Genomic DNA, 14,833 nt, shown 5'->3' with positions numbered 1-14,833 from the left:
TTCCCGGAGAAGGACATCTTCCTCTCAACAATGTATTTAAAAGACACAGGAATGTTTTGAACACAGGCTGTATTTCATGCTTTAAGGCAAAGCCATGATCAATATGATGTAAATCGCCCAAAAAAGTCTTCTCTTTTTGTTGTGTGTTGCTTTGCCTCCCACAGATTTGTCACCCCTTTTCCTCTGGGTGATGGAGCTTTCAAAGATTACTCAAAGCCCATTTCTTCAGAGCAGTGAGAAGCCCTGAAAAGGGGTTAATCTCCCGGAACCCTCAAGAGAGAGGCATTCCTTCCATTTGAGAAATTGACCACGAACAGGGATTCTCTTCTCACATTTATTCTCCAGACCAGGAAGTTACAAGAAGAGAACGTAGGTGGGGTTTTTGCTAAGTATAGTTTAACAAATTTATTTATTTATTTTATTTTTTAAAAAGATGACTGGTAAGGGGATCTTAACCCTTTACTTGGTGTTATCAGTACCACACTCTCCTAAGTGAGCCATGGGGTGGCCGGCCCATAGTTTAACAAGTTTAACAATAGAAGACATTCAGTAAGACAAGCAAGGTGACATTCTATAATGCAATTAAGTTGATCCACAAACAAAAGCTTGATTTTAGCAAACATTCTCTTCTCTTTTTTTTTTTTTTTTAAAAGATGACCGGTAAGGGGATCTTAACCCTTGACTTGGTGTTGTCAGCACCACGCTCAGCCAGTGAGCAAACCGGCCATCCGTATATGGGATCCGAACCCGGGGCCTTGGTGTTATCAGCACCGCACTCTCCCGAGTGAGCCACGGGCCGGCCCGCAAACATTCTCTTCTTACAGCAATTTCCCAGTATCTTTACATATCAATCAGTAACCTGTCTGTCTTTGAGCCAGCAACCTTGCTGTGTTACAATTCTTTATCTTACAACAGAGACTATATAGCCTGAGGAAAATTTCCTGTCCTTTGTAAGGTCAATATTTGAAACTGCAAGGCTTTGGAAAACCAGGCCCTGTGAAGTACATTTGCTTTATGTATACTCCACAGTTCTGGTTATTTTTTCCTTCAGTTTTCTCTGGACCATAATAGGATTTGAAGGCTTAGTGAAGCCTGGATAGAGATAGGCCTTACTAAAATTTTAAATTTAGACCTGGGATTTTTCAGGGTCTCCCCCCACCTCTTATTTCAGAATCAGCAGTGAATAGCATATGCTGAACATTTACCATGAACCAAGTACTTGTAGAAAAAGTGTATGATGTAGTCCTTGTGCTAAAGATGCTTAATATGTAGTGGGGGAAATTTTCTTTGCTTTGATGTATGCTCAAAGGTGAATCTCCTTTTTGGCTGTATGTATTAGAGAAAGACAATGTCTGAGGTATAATCTTTTGTGCTACTGGATATATCTCTTCCTTAAAGTTTTGACTTGATTTTAAAGATAGTGCATATTTTCCAAAAGTCATGGGACAAAATTAGTTGTACTGCTTTGGATTTGTCTGGAAGTAAAATCAGGTTCCTCCCTAGCCCCCACTCTTGTTATTGGATGAGATTAAGTTTCACAACTAGAGCCTAGGATTTAAGAGACAGAGAGGAACTTTGTTAATAATAGAAAGAATCTATTAAGTGAGGAAATATGTGTAAATCCACAGTGGAGACCTGTGGGATTTCTAGTTCTCACTTAAATAAAAAAAATTGAGAATTCCTTGAAGAAAGATGGGAAAATTTGGGCATGATTCATGGAACTGCTTTTATATAGAATTGCAAAATACATTGAAGTTTGATTTGCAATAGTGTTATAGATATATACAGTTAAATTTGAAAGTAGTATATTATTTAGTTATTTTGAAATAAAATTTAATTTTTGGCCTCTTAACTGCTATTTTCTGCCTTGGGTCTCTTTCTAGAGGAATTTCTGAAGACAGTCAAGTGCAGTGTGATTTATTAGGCAGTGAAGGCCAAGTTCCTTGCAGTGACGAGGACCTGCTTTGGGGAAATGGAGCACATCAGTTTGCAGCACACTTCCTGCCTTAATGGTCCTAAGCTCAATCAATATTTGAAATTCAACTTCACCATCAGTCTGTGGGCAGTGTGTGCTTTGGAGCCTTCCTTCCATCAACCTCAAATATATGGCCAGACCTATTACAGATGGAGCTAGTTACACTTTCTTGTTTGATTTTGGATCTGCTTTAAGCCTTGTCCACTGGCATGTTTTAAGGATGTAAAATGTGTTGTGTTGTAGGCCAAGTAATGATTTAAACCTTGACATTACCTGGTCAGGGGAGGGGGTATTGGACTGTTGCATAAGATCTATATAGCATGGTCATCTATCATTTCTTCTTCCTAAAACATTTCCCACTGAGAGATACTTTAGTAGACTCTCCAGCATCTTGGAGAGCATTCTGGCATGGACTGTGACTTTCTTTTATTTTCTTTCTTTTTTTAAAAGACTTAATTTTTTTAGAGCATTTTTAGGTTCACAGCAAAATTGAGGGAAAGGTGAAGAGATTTCCTGTATGTCTTGCCTTCACACATCCACAGACTCTCCTGCTAACAACATCCCCCACCAGAGTGGTGTTTGTTACGATTGATGAACCTACATTTACATATCGTTATCACCCAGAGTCACAGTTTATATTATGGTTCACTCTTAGTGTAGAATATTCTGTGGGTTTGGATAAATGTAGAATGACATATATCCATTATTGTAGCGTCATACAGAGTTTTTTTACTGCCCTAAAATGTGGCTTTCTTTTCACAGATTCTCTAACCATGGCACAGGTAGAGAAACGGGGGGGTTTGCTCCGGAAATCTTCAGCCTCCAAAAAACCTCTGAAGGAAAAAGTGGTGCTGATGTATGATGAAATCTTCATGGTAAGGCCTGGAGCCCTGTCATTCTGCATAGCTTGACTCCTTAGTTTTTTAGTCCAAAATGAGAACCTTTATGCCTGCCACCTTCAAGGGGCTAAGGGGTGAGAAGGAGAGAGGGAAAAAGAGAGGGAGCTGTCAAGGGTAAGAGTGCGCTCTCTCATAGTAGAGATTATAACTGTTAATTCATATAGATTGTTATTATGCTGTTCTTACAGATTGTTGCCATGAGCTGGGTAAAATTTTATTTTATTTTATTTTATTTATTTATTTTTTAAAGATGACTGGTGAGGGGATCTAAACCCTTGGCTTGGTGTTGTCAGTACCACGCTCTCCCAAGTGAGCCAACCGGCCATCCATGTATAGGATCCGAACCGGGGCCTTGGTGTTCTCAGCATTGCACTCTCCCGAGTGAGCCATGGGCCGGCCCTAGCTGGGTAAAATTTTAACTGAAAGGAAGGAGGAAGTCTGGGGAAGTTTCATTTCTGAATGTATGTAAGAAAGATTTGTTTTCCTTATGATCTCACTTGAGGACCTTTCTATCCTAGATGTCCCATGAAGTTCTTTTTGGCCCTAGAATTCTATAATTTAGATATTAAAAAAAGATGCATTGTTATATTTCATCTGAAGTGATTAGTGGACAGAATGATTGTTTAATTAATATCATTCTCCAACTACATGGGATAACTTAGGAATTATTGGCAGTTGGATAGGGGATTTCTTTGGCTCTTTAGAATTGCTGATTGACCATTGTCCAAGCTTGTGTTGTAAAATATACCCTATTAGAGAAGGTTAGAGTAATTAGACACCCTGCAGGGGTACTTGCCTTCTGGAATTTTGGTCATAGGTAGTACATGTAAAGTAGTGTAATGCTTATAGCATGCGTATGTTGAGTTTCTACCATGTGCCTGGCACCATTCTAAATGCATCAGTAAATACATTAGTTCAAATTCTGACAAGAACTCTGTTGAGGGAGCTGGTAGTCTCCTCATTTTACAGATGAGGTAATGAGATCACAGCTGGAAGGTGATGGAGCTGTGATTTGAACCCTGATACCTGACTCCAAAGCCCTTACTCTTTCAGCTTTGCCACATGGCTCAGAATGAATACAAGGGTACTTCATAAAGTTTGTTGAAAAACAGAATTAAAAGATAATACAAATCTTTCCATGAACTTTTTGCTATCAACTGAAATACCAACTGTTGGCAAGCCTTAGAAACAGAGTTTGTTATGCAGAAAATTAATACAAAATTGACAGGTCAGTACAAGTCGCTGTACAGAGAAAATGAGTAGGTAAAAGGATCCTATCAGGGCTCTTTCTTTGGTAAGTAAGCTTGGTATACATACAACTCCTGCTTGAGTGAGCTTTGGGAATGGGAAATACCAGTTCCGTGAGTTCCCTGAGATTCATTTGCAGACAACAGAATGATATTACAGAAGTTTGAGGGTCAAAGCATGACACCTGCTTGCTGGGGAGCAGGACTTGGGAGAAAGTGGTAGAAGTCTCTAAATGAGAACCTATGAGAAGGCCAGAAACATTGCTTCTCTATGCCATTCTCAATTAAAAATCCAGAAGCAGTTCTTAGTGTGTTATTATTAGATCAGGAGTTCTTACCTAATGAAGACATTAGTTCTTGGTAGTAATTTTAAAAAGGTCAACTTAAGGTAAGCCGATAGTGGGCAATTAACTTGCTGATTTTGTTATGTCATTAGCCTTCCTGTAAAGTAGGGGTTCTTTTTTTCTTATTTCATACATTAACCAGAAGCCTTTGACTTCCCAGAATTTCTGTTTGAAAATTATTGTCAAGAAATTTTATTTATTTATTTATTTTTTATAAAAGATGACTGGTAAGGGGATATTAACCCTTGACTTGGTGTTGTCAGCACCACGTTCTCCGAAGTGAGCTAACCAGCCATCCCTATATAGGGATCTGAACCCATGGCCTTTGTGTTATCAGCACCACACTCTCCCAAGTGAGCCACTGGCCGGCCCAAGAAAATTTAGATTTCAGCGCCGTGATTTTGCTAACCTTTTGGACCAATTTGAATTAAGGAAAGAGCATACTAAAAGCTCTGTACAGAGGACTAAGTGCATATAGGAGGGCAAGTAGAAACAGTCAACACAGGATGATATAAAAACCATTGCAGTGTTACTGAGATGATCTGAGTTTTGGCTCCTATATTTGTGTAAGTCACTTAACTTTGTGGCCCTCCTTCCTAGAAGGATGATAATGGTAATATCTACCCTTCCTGGCTCCCTGGGCCATTATATTTTACATATGTGAATGGGTTTGAAGACAATACCATACAAATGCAAGGGTGTCATATTGTGACGTGACTAACTTATTCAGATGTTTAGGTTCACTTCTTGCTAGAAGAGAAATAATTGAGGGAAATTCTTTGAGCCATTATATAACTTTTGGTGCAGGGAATATATATCCATGCACCATGTCTTCCATTTGAAAAAACAAACAAACAAAAAAACTGTTGTTCCCTTCCCCATTACAACAGTTTAGACAGTTTAGAATGACCAACCATTTTCAAAGTTAATATTGAAAGGTAAAGTTGACTGTGTGTAGTATTCTTAAGGCATTTGGTTTTAGCTGGGAAAGCTGAATGTGCTTATCTTCTGGTTTCAGACAGAGGACCCCAGTAAGTGCAGTCCTCGGTTTTGGGAGGAGCTTTTCCTTATGAAGGTAAGTCTTGGTGGCATCTGTGAATTTTCTTGGTAATTAAGATTGCCTTCTCATGTGTTCTAGGTGCTACACTAAAAATGTACTCAGGCCCTTGTTTTTCATTGGCAGGTGAATTTAGAGTACCTAGAAGGCAAGCTGGAATCTCTCGATGGTGAAGAGTTGATGAAGATCAAGGACAATATTAATTGTTTATTTCAACACTGCATTCAGGCTCTGGGAGAGGAGCATCCAATTCGTGTTGTCAATGCATTGCAGGTACAAGGCTGGGAGACTAGGGAAGTCTTACTTAATAGGAGAAAGGAATTGTAGAACATCTGTTGGAACTTAAGGAACCTAGAATTGCCCTTAGGTATGAGATTTTCTTTTTTTCTTAATTTCTTTAAGTAATCAAATGTCTGTGCCATGTTTGTTTAGTCATCTTTCTGTTTAAACAAATTTATGCCTATGGTAGTAATCTTATCCGTTTGTATAATTCAATGTAATGCTAAGGCAAATTGCTTGACAGGCTTTTTTTTTTTTTTGGTGGCTGGCCTGTACAGGGATTGAACCCTGGACCTTGGTGTTCTCAGCACCACGCTCTAACCAACTGAACTAACCGGCTAGCCCCTGTCAGACTTCTTTTTATTCCTTGAGGAAAGGAAGAGGTAGAGAAGAAACTGAGGCAAAGATGATTAGTCTACAGCAAAAATCAGAAGAGATTTTTAGCACAGTATTTTCTCACTAGATCAGGAGTTCTTAATCTGAGGTTTCAGGAGGTCCCTGACTCACTGAAATCATATGTAATATTTTATATGTATATATATTTTTTTATGTAGAGAGGGCTTTTATCAGATTCTCAAAGGGGTCTTTAACTCAAAAAACATTTAGAACCACTGTTCTTAATGCTAAGTGGCATGATCATGAGGAAGATTTCATTAAACTACTATTTCTTGAATAACTGATATGTGCCAAGCATTGGGGCTGAGTGGTAGGGATACATTATATAAGGCTTCTTGAGGGCAGAGTCTGTGATAGTTTCATTCAATACTTTGTTCCTAGTGAGTGGAAAAGTGTCTAGCAAATAGTCTGCATTCTGGAAGTAAATTTTTTTATTTGTTTTATTTTTTTATCAGCTGGCCAGTACCGGGATCCAAACCCTTGGCCTTGGTGTTATCAGCACCATGCTTTCCCAAGTGAGCCAACTGTCTAGCCCCTTAGAAGTAAATTCTTATTGAATGAATGGTGAACAAAGTTTCTTTTTCTTTTTCTTTTGGCAGCTGGCCTGTAAGGGGATCTGAACCCTTGACCTTGGTGTTATAATACCATGCTCTAACCAAGTTTCTAAAGTTTATAATCTAGTAGGTCCAGTATAGCCTAGATTGGGAGTACCTAGGGCAGTGATTGACAAGCTTAGAATAGGAAGAATAAATGATGGAATAAAGAATTTTATTGGAACTTTTGGTAGATTGGATTTAATTTTCCAACTTACTAGTTAGGCAGATCACTTTGTGTGCCTCAGTTTTCTCATCTGTAGAATGGAAATAATAATTTCCTCTTAAATTGATGCCCAAGAAAGACAGATCATGTTTATCCTATATCTTTTTTAACCTTTAGCACAGTAAGTTCTGCATTTTGAGGCTGGCCCGTGGCTCACTCGGTAGAGTGCGGTGCTGATAACACCAAGGCCACGGGTTCGGATCCTATATAGGGATGGCCGGTTTGCTCACTGGCTGAGCGTGGTGCTGACAACACCAAGCCAAGGGTTGAGATCCCCTTACTGGTCATCTTTAAAAAAAAAAAAAAAAAAAAAAAAAGTTCTGCATTTTGTATTTTTTTTTTTTGTTTGGTTTTTTAAAAGATGACCCATAAGGGGATCTAACCCCTTGACTTGGTGTTGTCAGCAACATGCTTACCCAGTGAGCTAACCGGCCATCTTTACAAAAAAGAACTATTTTTTATTTTTGAATATCACCTTCCAGTCTTTGTCTGCAGTGCAGTGTTTAAAAAGAGGATGACCAAACAAAGCAGCAAAAAAAGAGGATGGCAGAAAACCAAACAAATGATGATGACAACAGTTTCAGTTGCTGTTCCTCTTATTTATTTATTTATTTGGCAGCTGGTTTGTGCGGGGATCTGAACCTTTCCTCTTTTAATATCTGGATTTTGCACATATTAAGGCTCAGACTGTGTTTTGGAGCTCAGAGTAACAGAGAAATTGAATGTCAGTTGTGTAAGGAGGTCCGAAGGTTGCAATGTGATGCTACAGACTCACTGCCCTTCTAGTTTTGAGACTTCCTTTCTAGAAATAATTCTTTTTCTCATTTCTGCAGACCTTGTGTGCACTCATTCGAGGAGTCCATCAAAAGAATAAGTCTACCTCTGGGTTCGACATTATCAACATGCTGATGGGGTTTGACAAGGCGGAGCTGTGCATGAAGGTGAGGCATAAGCTGCAGATGTACTCCTTTTAACAGCTGTTCATGGATACCATCTGCTGACAGATGTACTAGAAAATTTGGACTTACATATAGATGATTGAATTCAGCCTTGAATTTGGATATTTTTATTTAATAAATTTGGTTTATCTGAATAAAGAAAAGTTTTAAGTTCAGATTTGAATTGAGGAATCCTTTCCCTGCAGGATAAAGACTGAACAGTTTATTTTATTATTTGTATCTTATCATACATTATTAAGAATATGAATTTAAATAAAATATAACAGATTAATCTACAAAAGTAATGTTAATTCTAAACTTTAAGCTCTCTTATTTAACACAATGACTTTTATCAGAACTTTTATTTTACTGTTTGACACTCTTATTTTAATAACAGCTTTATAATTCACATATCATATAATTCACACCCTTTTAAAGTGTACAATCCAGTGGTTTTTAGTATATTCACAGAATCGTACAGTCATCATCACTGTTAATTTCAGAACATTTTTATCATCCAAAAAAGAAAACCTGTATCCATTAACTGTCATTCCCCATGTCTTCCTCTTTCAAGCCCCCAGCAACCATTAATCTGCTTGATGTCTCTATGGGCTTACCTATTTTGGACATCTCATATAAATGGAATTATATGTGGCCTTTTGTGTCTGGCATTTACTTAGCATAATGTTTTCAAGGTTCATCCATATTATATGATATATCGATATTTCATTCCTTTTTATTGCCAAATAATATTCCTTCCATTGGATGAATATACCATTTTTTTTAATGGACAAATGCATTTTAATGTAATCAAGTATGAAAAGATGTGGTTTCAGAATCCACATTGCAACTAACCTTTAAGAAAATACCACGTGTCTAGTTTTGGTGGATATACCGTATTTTATTTATCCATTCCTCAGTTGATGGACATTTGGGTTGTTTCAACATTTTGTCTGCTATTATGAATAATGCTGCTATGAATATTTATGTATATGTTTTTGTGTGGACATATGTTTTCATTTCTCTTGGGCATATACCTAAGAGTAGAATTGCTGGTTCATATGGTAACTTAACTTTATGCTTAACATTTGAGGAACTGCCAAACCACTTTTTCATAGTGGCCGTTCCATTTTTCAATATCACCAGCAATATATGAGGGTTCCAATTTCTCCACATCGTGTCAACAGTTATTTTTGTCTGTCATTTCTATATGATTTTTTGGAGAAATATCTATTCAGATCTTTTGCCTATTTCTAGATTGGTTTGTCTTTTATTGTTGAGTTGTAAGAATTCTTTAAAAGAATATAAGTCCCCTAACAGATATATGATTTGCAGTGTTTGATACTATCTTGAACGAGTGTTGTTCATAATTTGAGCTTTGAAGAACTAGTCATCTATTACTTGCTAAATTTGATTAAGGAAACCTGTGTACCAAAGAATCCTTATAGTTGTTAGGTTAGAAAAGTTATGAATATACAGTTGTGAATACACAAAGATTTAGTACCTAAAGTCATTTTTAATTTTTAAATTATTTTTTATTTTTTTATTATTATTTTTAGTCATTTTAAAATTCTGGCCTTTTATAATTCAAATATATGTCATGGGAAAATCCCAGATACCTCCTTTATTCTCTTAGTTCTAATTACTGCCTGTATGCTAATGACTACTAAGTATCTTTGGCCTTGACATCCCATTACGAACCTCAGAGTTGTATAGTCCATAAGTACTTGCTGAATATGCTCACTCACACTCTCACATCCCATAAGTACCTCTTGCTTGACATATCCAAAATGGAAATCAGTGTTTCTTCTACATCTATTCTTTTCTCATTCATTCCCTTTCAGGATGGAGGCACCTGACTTTTCAGTCCCCAAGCCAAAAACCTAGGGGTCATCCTTGACTCTCCCTCGTCTTCTATCTCCAGATGATCACAAAGTTCAGTTAATTTTACCTCAGTTCATATTTCTCATACCTGTCTTTTTTTTTTTTCCCTCTACTGCCATTGTGCCTGTTATATCTCTCCTGAACTATTGCAGTGGTGCCTTCATTCATTCTTTTGACAAACATTTGTTGGGCTCCTATGTGCCAGACACTGTGGTAGGCACTGGGGATACAGAGGCAAGAAAGACATGGCAGCTATCTCTGGAAACTGATAGATTAATCCTCATTGGTCACCGTCCCTCCAGGCTTACCATCTTTATTTTTATTTTTTTGCTTGTTTTTTGGTGGGGGGCCCTTACAGGGATTGAAACCTGGACCTCGGTGTTATCAGTACCACACTCTAATGACGTGGGCTCACTGGTCAGCCCAAGAATGATATATCCTACACTCAGATCTTTCCTATTTAAAATCCTTCGTTAGTCTCCTATCACTAACAGGATAAGACCAAACTCCCCTAGTTAGCCTTATAGAACTTTCATGATCTGCACCATATTTACTTCTCCAGTCTTATCTCTCACCACTGTGTCTCATTCTTTATACTTCCATAATAACAAGCTACTTGTATTCCAACCCCACACCCGGGCTCATTTCATTCCTCATGTGTTTTTTTTTTTTTTAAAGATGACCAGTAAGGGGATCTTAACCCTTGGCTTGGTGTTGTCAGCACCACTCTCAGCCAGTGAGCTAACCGGCCATGCCTATATAGGATCTGAATCCATGGCCTTGGTGTTATCAGTACCACACTCTCCCAAGTGAGCCATGGGCCAGCCCTGTTCCTCATGTGTTTTTGATGATGCTTATACCTGTCAGAAATCCCTTTTCTCCTCCCATTTTGATTAATTCTTACTGATTTTTCAAAATATAACTGACCCCAGAGGGGTTCTGGAATAGGTGACTTTTGAGCTAATTCTCTTCCTCTGTGTATATTTCTGTCATAGTAACCATTGAATTGATGCTGCTTATTTTTCTCTCCCATTGGACTGAAAAGCACCTTGTGAGCAAAGATTATGGTGTTATTTTTGTTATTTTTTCTTATATTTTTTGAAAGCATGATATTTAGAGTAGTTGCTCACATATTTATTGAATTGAACTGAAGCAGCTTATTTTGAACCTTTAGCTTGACCTTCCTTCCCGTATGCTTAATCCTTGTACTCCATCCCTTCTCTTCCTCCTTTTTTTTTTTTTGCTGCTGGCCAGTGCGGGGATCCAATCTTCTCCTTCATTTAATGTAGACTATTTCTTTTCTTCTTTCCTCTATTGTGTATATAAGGGTTTCATCTTTTGATTAGTTTGGGTCTATCAGCTGGTTTTTAATGCAAGTAATAAATTCCAATCACATTGGCAAGTGGTCAAGTGGAGTTGACTAGTATGGACACAAGCTAGTTTTGTTGGATAGTGCACATAGCTAGTGATAACTAGTAGTGATATTGTCTCTTCATCATTTGTTTAATGTGCCTGCATCAAATATTTCTTTATCAAGGCTGGCCCGTGGCTCACTCGGTAGAGTGCGGTGCTGATAACACCAAGGCCATGGGTTCGGACCCTATATAGGGATGGCCAGTTTGCTCACTGGCTGAGCGTGGTGCTGACAACACCAAGCCAAGGGTTGAGATCCCCTTACCGGTCATCTTTAAAAAAAAAAAAAAAAAAATTTCTTTATCAAATAATGAAACTTATATACAGTTATTTAACCATTGTTTCCCTTTTTTAATTTGCTTATTCTAATCTATAGGTTTATATGGGGATGACAGGCTGCAAACATTCATTTGGTAGAATAGTGAATTCTTTATTGTTCTGTGCAGTTGTTCTAAAGCATTTTTCCCAAAATAGCTAGACTTTTTTTTTTTTTTTTTTTTTAAGATGACCGGTAAGGGGATCTTAACCCTTGACTTGGTGTGGTCAGCACCACGCTCACCCAGTGAGCGAACCGGCCATCCGTATATGGGATCCGAACCCGGGGCCTTGGTGTTATTAGCACCGCACTCTCCCGAGTGAGCCACGGGCCGGCCCCAAAATAGCTAGACTTTGAAGTCTTCCTTCTTTTTGTTTCATCTTGCAAGACCTAGGCCTAGGGAAGTGATATGGTTGCTTCACTGTGTGTTATTCACATTACCCTATGTAATATAACCCAGAGTTGGACAAAGATGGGTGTAGATGTGATCTGGTATGGTTTAATGCTTAACGGTTCTCTTTCTCAGAACTTGATGGAGAGTTTGGATTCATTGCTTTGTGCAGAAGGTTCTGAAAGTCTGAAGAGTTTATGTCTGAAACTTCTCCTTTGCTTAGTGACTGTAAGTGACCCATCTGTGTTTGTCAAGGGTATTATTTGACATCAGGGGCAGGCTTATTTGAATACTTGAGCTCAAAGTTGGAAGGGAAAAGAGAGAAAAAGTTCTGTACTGGGGTATTACATCACTCCCTTCTGTCTGAATGTATAGAAGGAAGTTAATTGCATGTACTTTTGATTCCTCGAAGTTACTCTTTGGAGCAAATGCTGGCATTTTTAGCTTCCAGGCTTTGTGATACTTATAACTTTAGAAGTACCACTCCAGGAGAACTACTTTTCTTCTGGATTGTCAGATTCGTTCTTTTCATCAGGTCTCATTTGAAAATGGTTCTTGTGATTCTGAATATTTTTATTTGTTCTTGCTTTGATTTTATAACTACAGGCTGGCCTGTACTTTTTTTTTTTTTTGGTGGCTGGCTGGTACTGGGATCCAAATTCCTGACCTTGGTGTTACCAGCTTCATGCTGTAACCAGCTGAGCTAACTGGCCATGCTTGGTTGTATAAGGATTTTTCTAATCGGAAGAGTGTGGGATTTTATTTATGTACTTCAGGTGGTTCCCTTTTCCTACCACCTCTTAAAGACTTCTGGATTCATGAATCTCTTTCTGTGCATTTGAGGAATAAAACCCAAGACACTGTTAAGTGAATGATTGTGTGAGGGTATGAGAAAAACATGAGAAGTTCAAAGATTTAGGAAGTTTTTTTTTTTTTTTTTTTTTAAAGATGACCGGCAAGGGGATCTTAACCCTTGACTTGGTGTTGTCAGCACCACGCTCAGCCAGTGAGCGAACCAGCCATCCGTATATGGGATCCGAACCCGGGGCCTTGGTGTTATCAGCACCGCACTCTCCCGAGTGAGCCACGGGCCGGCCCAGGAAGTTTTAATTTGCTAATTTCCTACTCTCACAGTGTCTGTCTATTCAGGCTCTATTGGCTTTGGGGGTGTTTGTGAAAGGTCTACTAAGTGTCTAGTGGAATGCTGTAGCATTTCTGTTTCTTTTAGATGCTAGTAGAGGAGATATACATGAGATATCAGAGGGCCTCAGTACAGACTTTAAGAAGCCTTTTATTGCATTCAGGTGACAGATAACATCAGCCAGAACACTATCCTGGAGTATGTAATGATCAACAGTATATTTGAAGCAATTTTACAGGTAGGTCATTTTCCTTGTTACCTCTGTATTTTTTTGAGTAAACTGCCTCCTCAAAATTTCTCTATCTTCCTAGGAAGCAGCAGTTAGCACTCTCATGCATTTCTGGGTTTTGTTGCAGATACTCTCTCACCCCCCAAGTCGTAGGGAGCATGGGTATGATGCTGTTGTCCTCCTGGCTTTGCTGGTGAACTACAGAAAATATGAGGTAAGTGAGCCTCTTAATGGACAGTTGTTATCTTTCTAAAATCTTCCTAAATGTGGCTACTCTTAAAGGACTTTGCTTAATTTGAGACATGTTCTTGGTAAATGAATAGTATATAGATTACTTTTGGTAAACCAAATTCTAAAAATCCTGTATTAAATGCATGGGGCAGGGGTTATAGATGTTCAAAGGAATCCTGAGGTGCAACTTCTAATAAAGTGAGTAGTATCCCTTATTGTAGTAGTTTCCAAACCCAGCTTATTAGAGTCACTTATGAACTTTTTTAGAAAAAAGGAATTTCTGGGCTTTACTCTGGACACACTGCATCAGAATCTTTTGGAGGTTGGGATTACCTAAGGATTTATTTTTTTTCCCTAAGATTCCCTATTGAGTATGATGATTAGCCAGGATTGGGAACCACTGAACAGGACATCTGTTTTGGAAGATTGGATTTTTATATATCAGATTTCCTTAATGCAGTCTGCTTGTATAAGTATCACTATTGGCCTGGGAACTCTTTCTGATTTTATTGAAAAATTGAAGACAGGGTCTTACTCATATCAATTCTGGAGTTCTCTTTGCCCCTGAATTAATTAGGGTACAGATTTATAGGTTTTTGAGATGATAGCAGAACCCAGAGATTTACACTTGGGTTGGCATGTGTATTTGATTCCCCTCAAAAGGCAGAATACACAGAAAAGGAAGGGGGCCATTCAGGGAAGACTAGGGGCCTCCCTGGAGATTGCTTTCATGGAAAGGAAGTAGTTGGCACTGAGTCCTGCACACTAGGAGGACTTTATTGAGCCTGCATTGAGGCAACCTGACTTTCTTCACTTAGTAAGTAGTAGTGCTGTGAGAAATGGGCCAGCTGGAGAGAGGGTTTTCTTTTCTGAGCTTCTGAATCTTCACTTAGTGATTTCTGGTACAATTCCTGGTTAGGCTTCATGGAACCAGGTTGAACGCGATGGGTAACACAAAATCTAGAGCTTATTCTTATAAGGAGAGATGCAGAAAAAAAGGAGGCTGTGAGAAAGTAATACTTATAGAATGTCTGGAATATGTGGAGTAACGTTAATGTGTTATAAATCCCAGGAGCTGATCACTTTGATTGTCTTGGGCGAACTGATGAGTGGTGTGTAGAGCTACTAATAAATATGTAATTTATCACCAACACTTGTTTTACTGGTGATCTGGAGGGCCTGGCATAGTAGCCATTTTGATCTCTGTCATGTGTCATAGCCTCTGGGGCCTTATTACAACAGCAAGAAAAATAGCTGAAGAAAAATGCTGAAGA

At 38.4% G+C, this 14,833-nt stretch overlaps 1 protein-coding gene across 3 annotated transcripts in view; it reads left to right on the top strand.

Moving 5' to 3' along the window:
- ARMH3 (armadillo like helical domain containing 3) overlaps positions 1-14,833 on the top strand; it is a 175,630-nt gene that overhangs the window by 9,740 nt on the left and 151,057 nt on the right. For 2 of the 3 annotated variants that reach the window (XM_063102454.1, XM_063102455.1), the window contains exons 2-8: positions 2,738-2,850; positions 5,484-5,540; positions 5,649-5,795; positions 7,850-7,957; positions 12,094-12,186; positions 13,263-13,337; positions 13,456-13,542. In XM_063102454.1, coding sequence (XP_062958524.1) covers positions 2,749-2,850; positions 5,484-5,540; positions 5,649-5,795; positions 7,850-7,957; positions 12,094-12,186; positions 13,263-13,337; positions 13,456-13,542 — 669 coding nt within the window. In that variant the 5' untranslated portion in view covers positions 2,738-2,748. The remainder of the gene's footprint in view (positions 1-2,737; positions 2,851-5,483; positions 5,541-5,648; positions 5,796-7,849; positions 7,958-12,093; positions 12,187-13,262; positions 13,338-13,455; positions 13,543-14,833) is intronic. The other variant, XM_063102456.1, reaches the window with a different exon arrangement.

This window comes from Cynocephalus volans, chromosome 7 (genome assembly GCF_027409185.1).
Source record: "Cynocephalus volans isolate mCynVol1 chromosome 7, mCynVol1.pri, whole genome shotgun sequence".
Lineage (NCBI taxonomy): Eukaryota > Metazoa > Chordata > Mammalia > Dermoptera > Cynocephalidae > Cynocephalus > Cynocephalus volans.
Note: the sequence above shows the minus strand (reverse complement) of the source record. Positions and strands in the feature narration are given on the sequence as shown.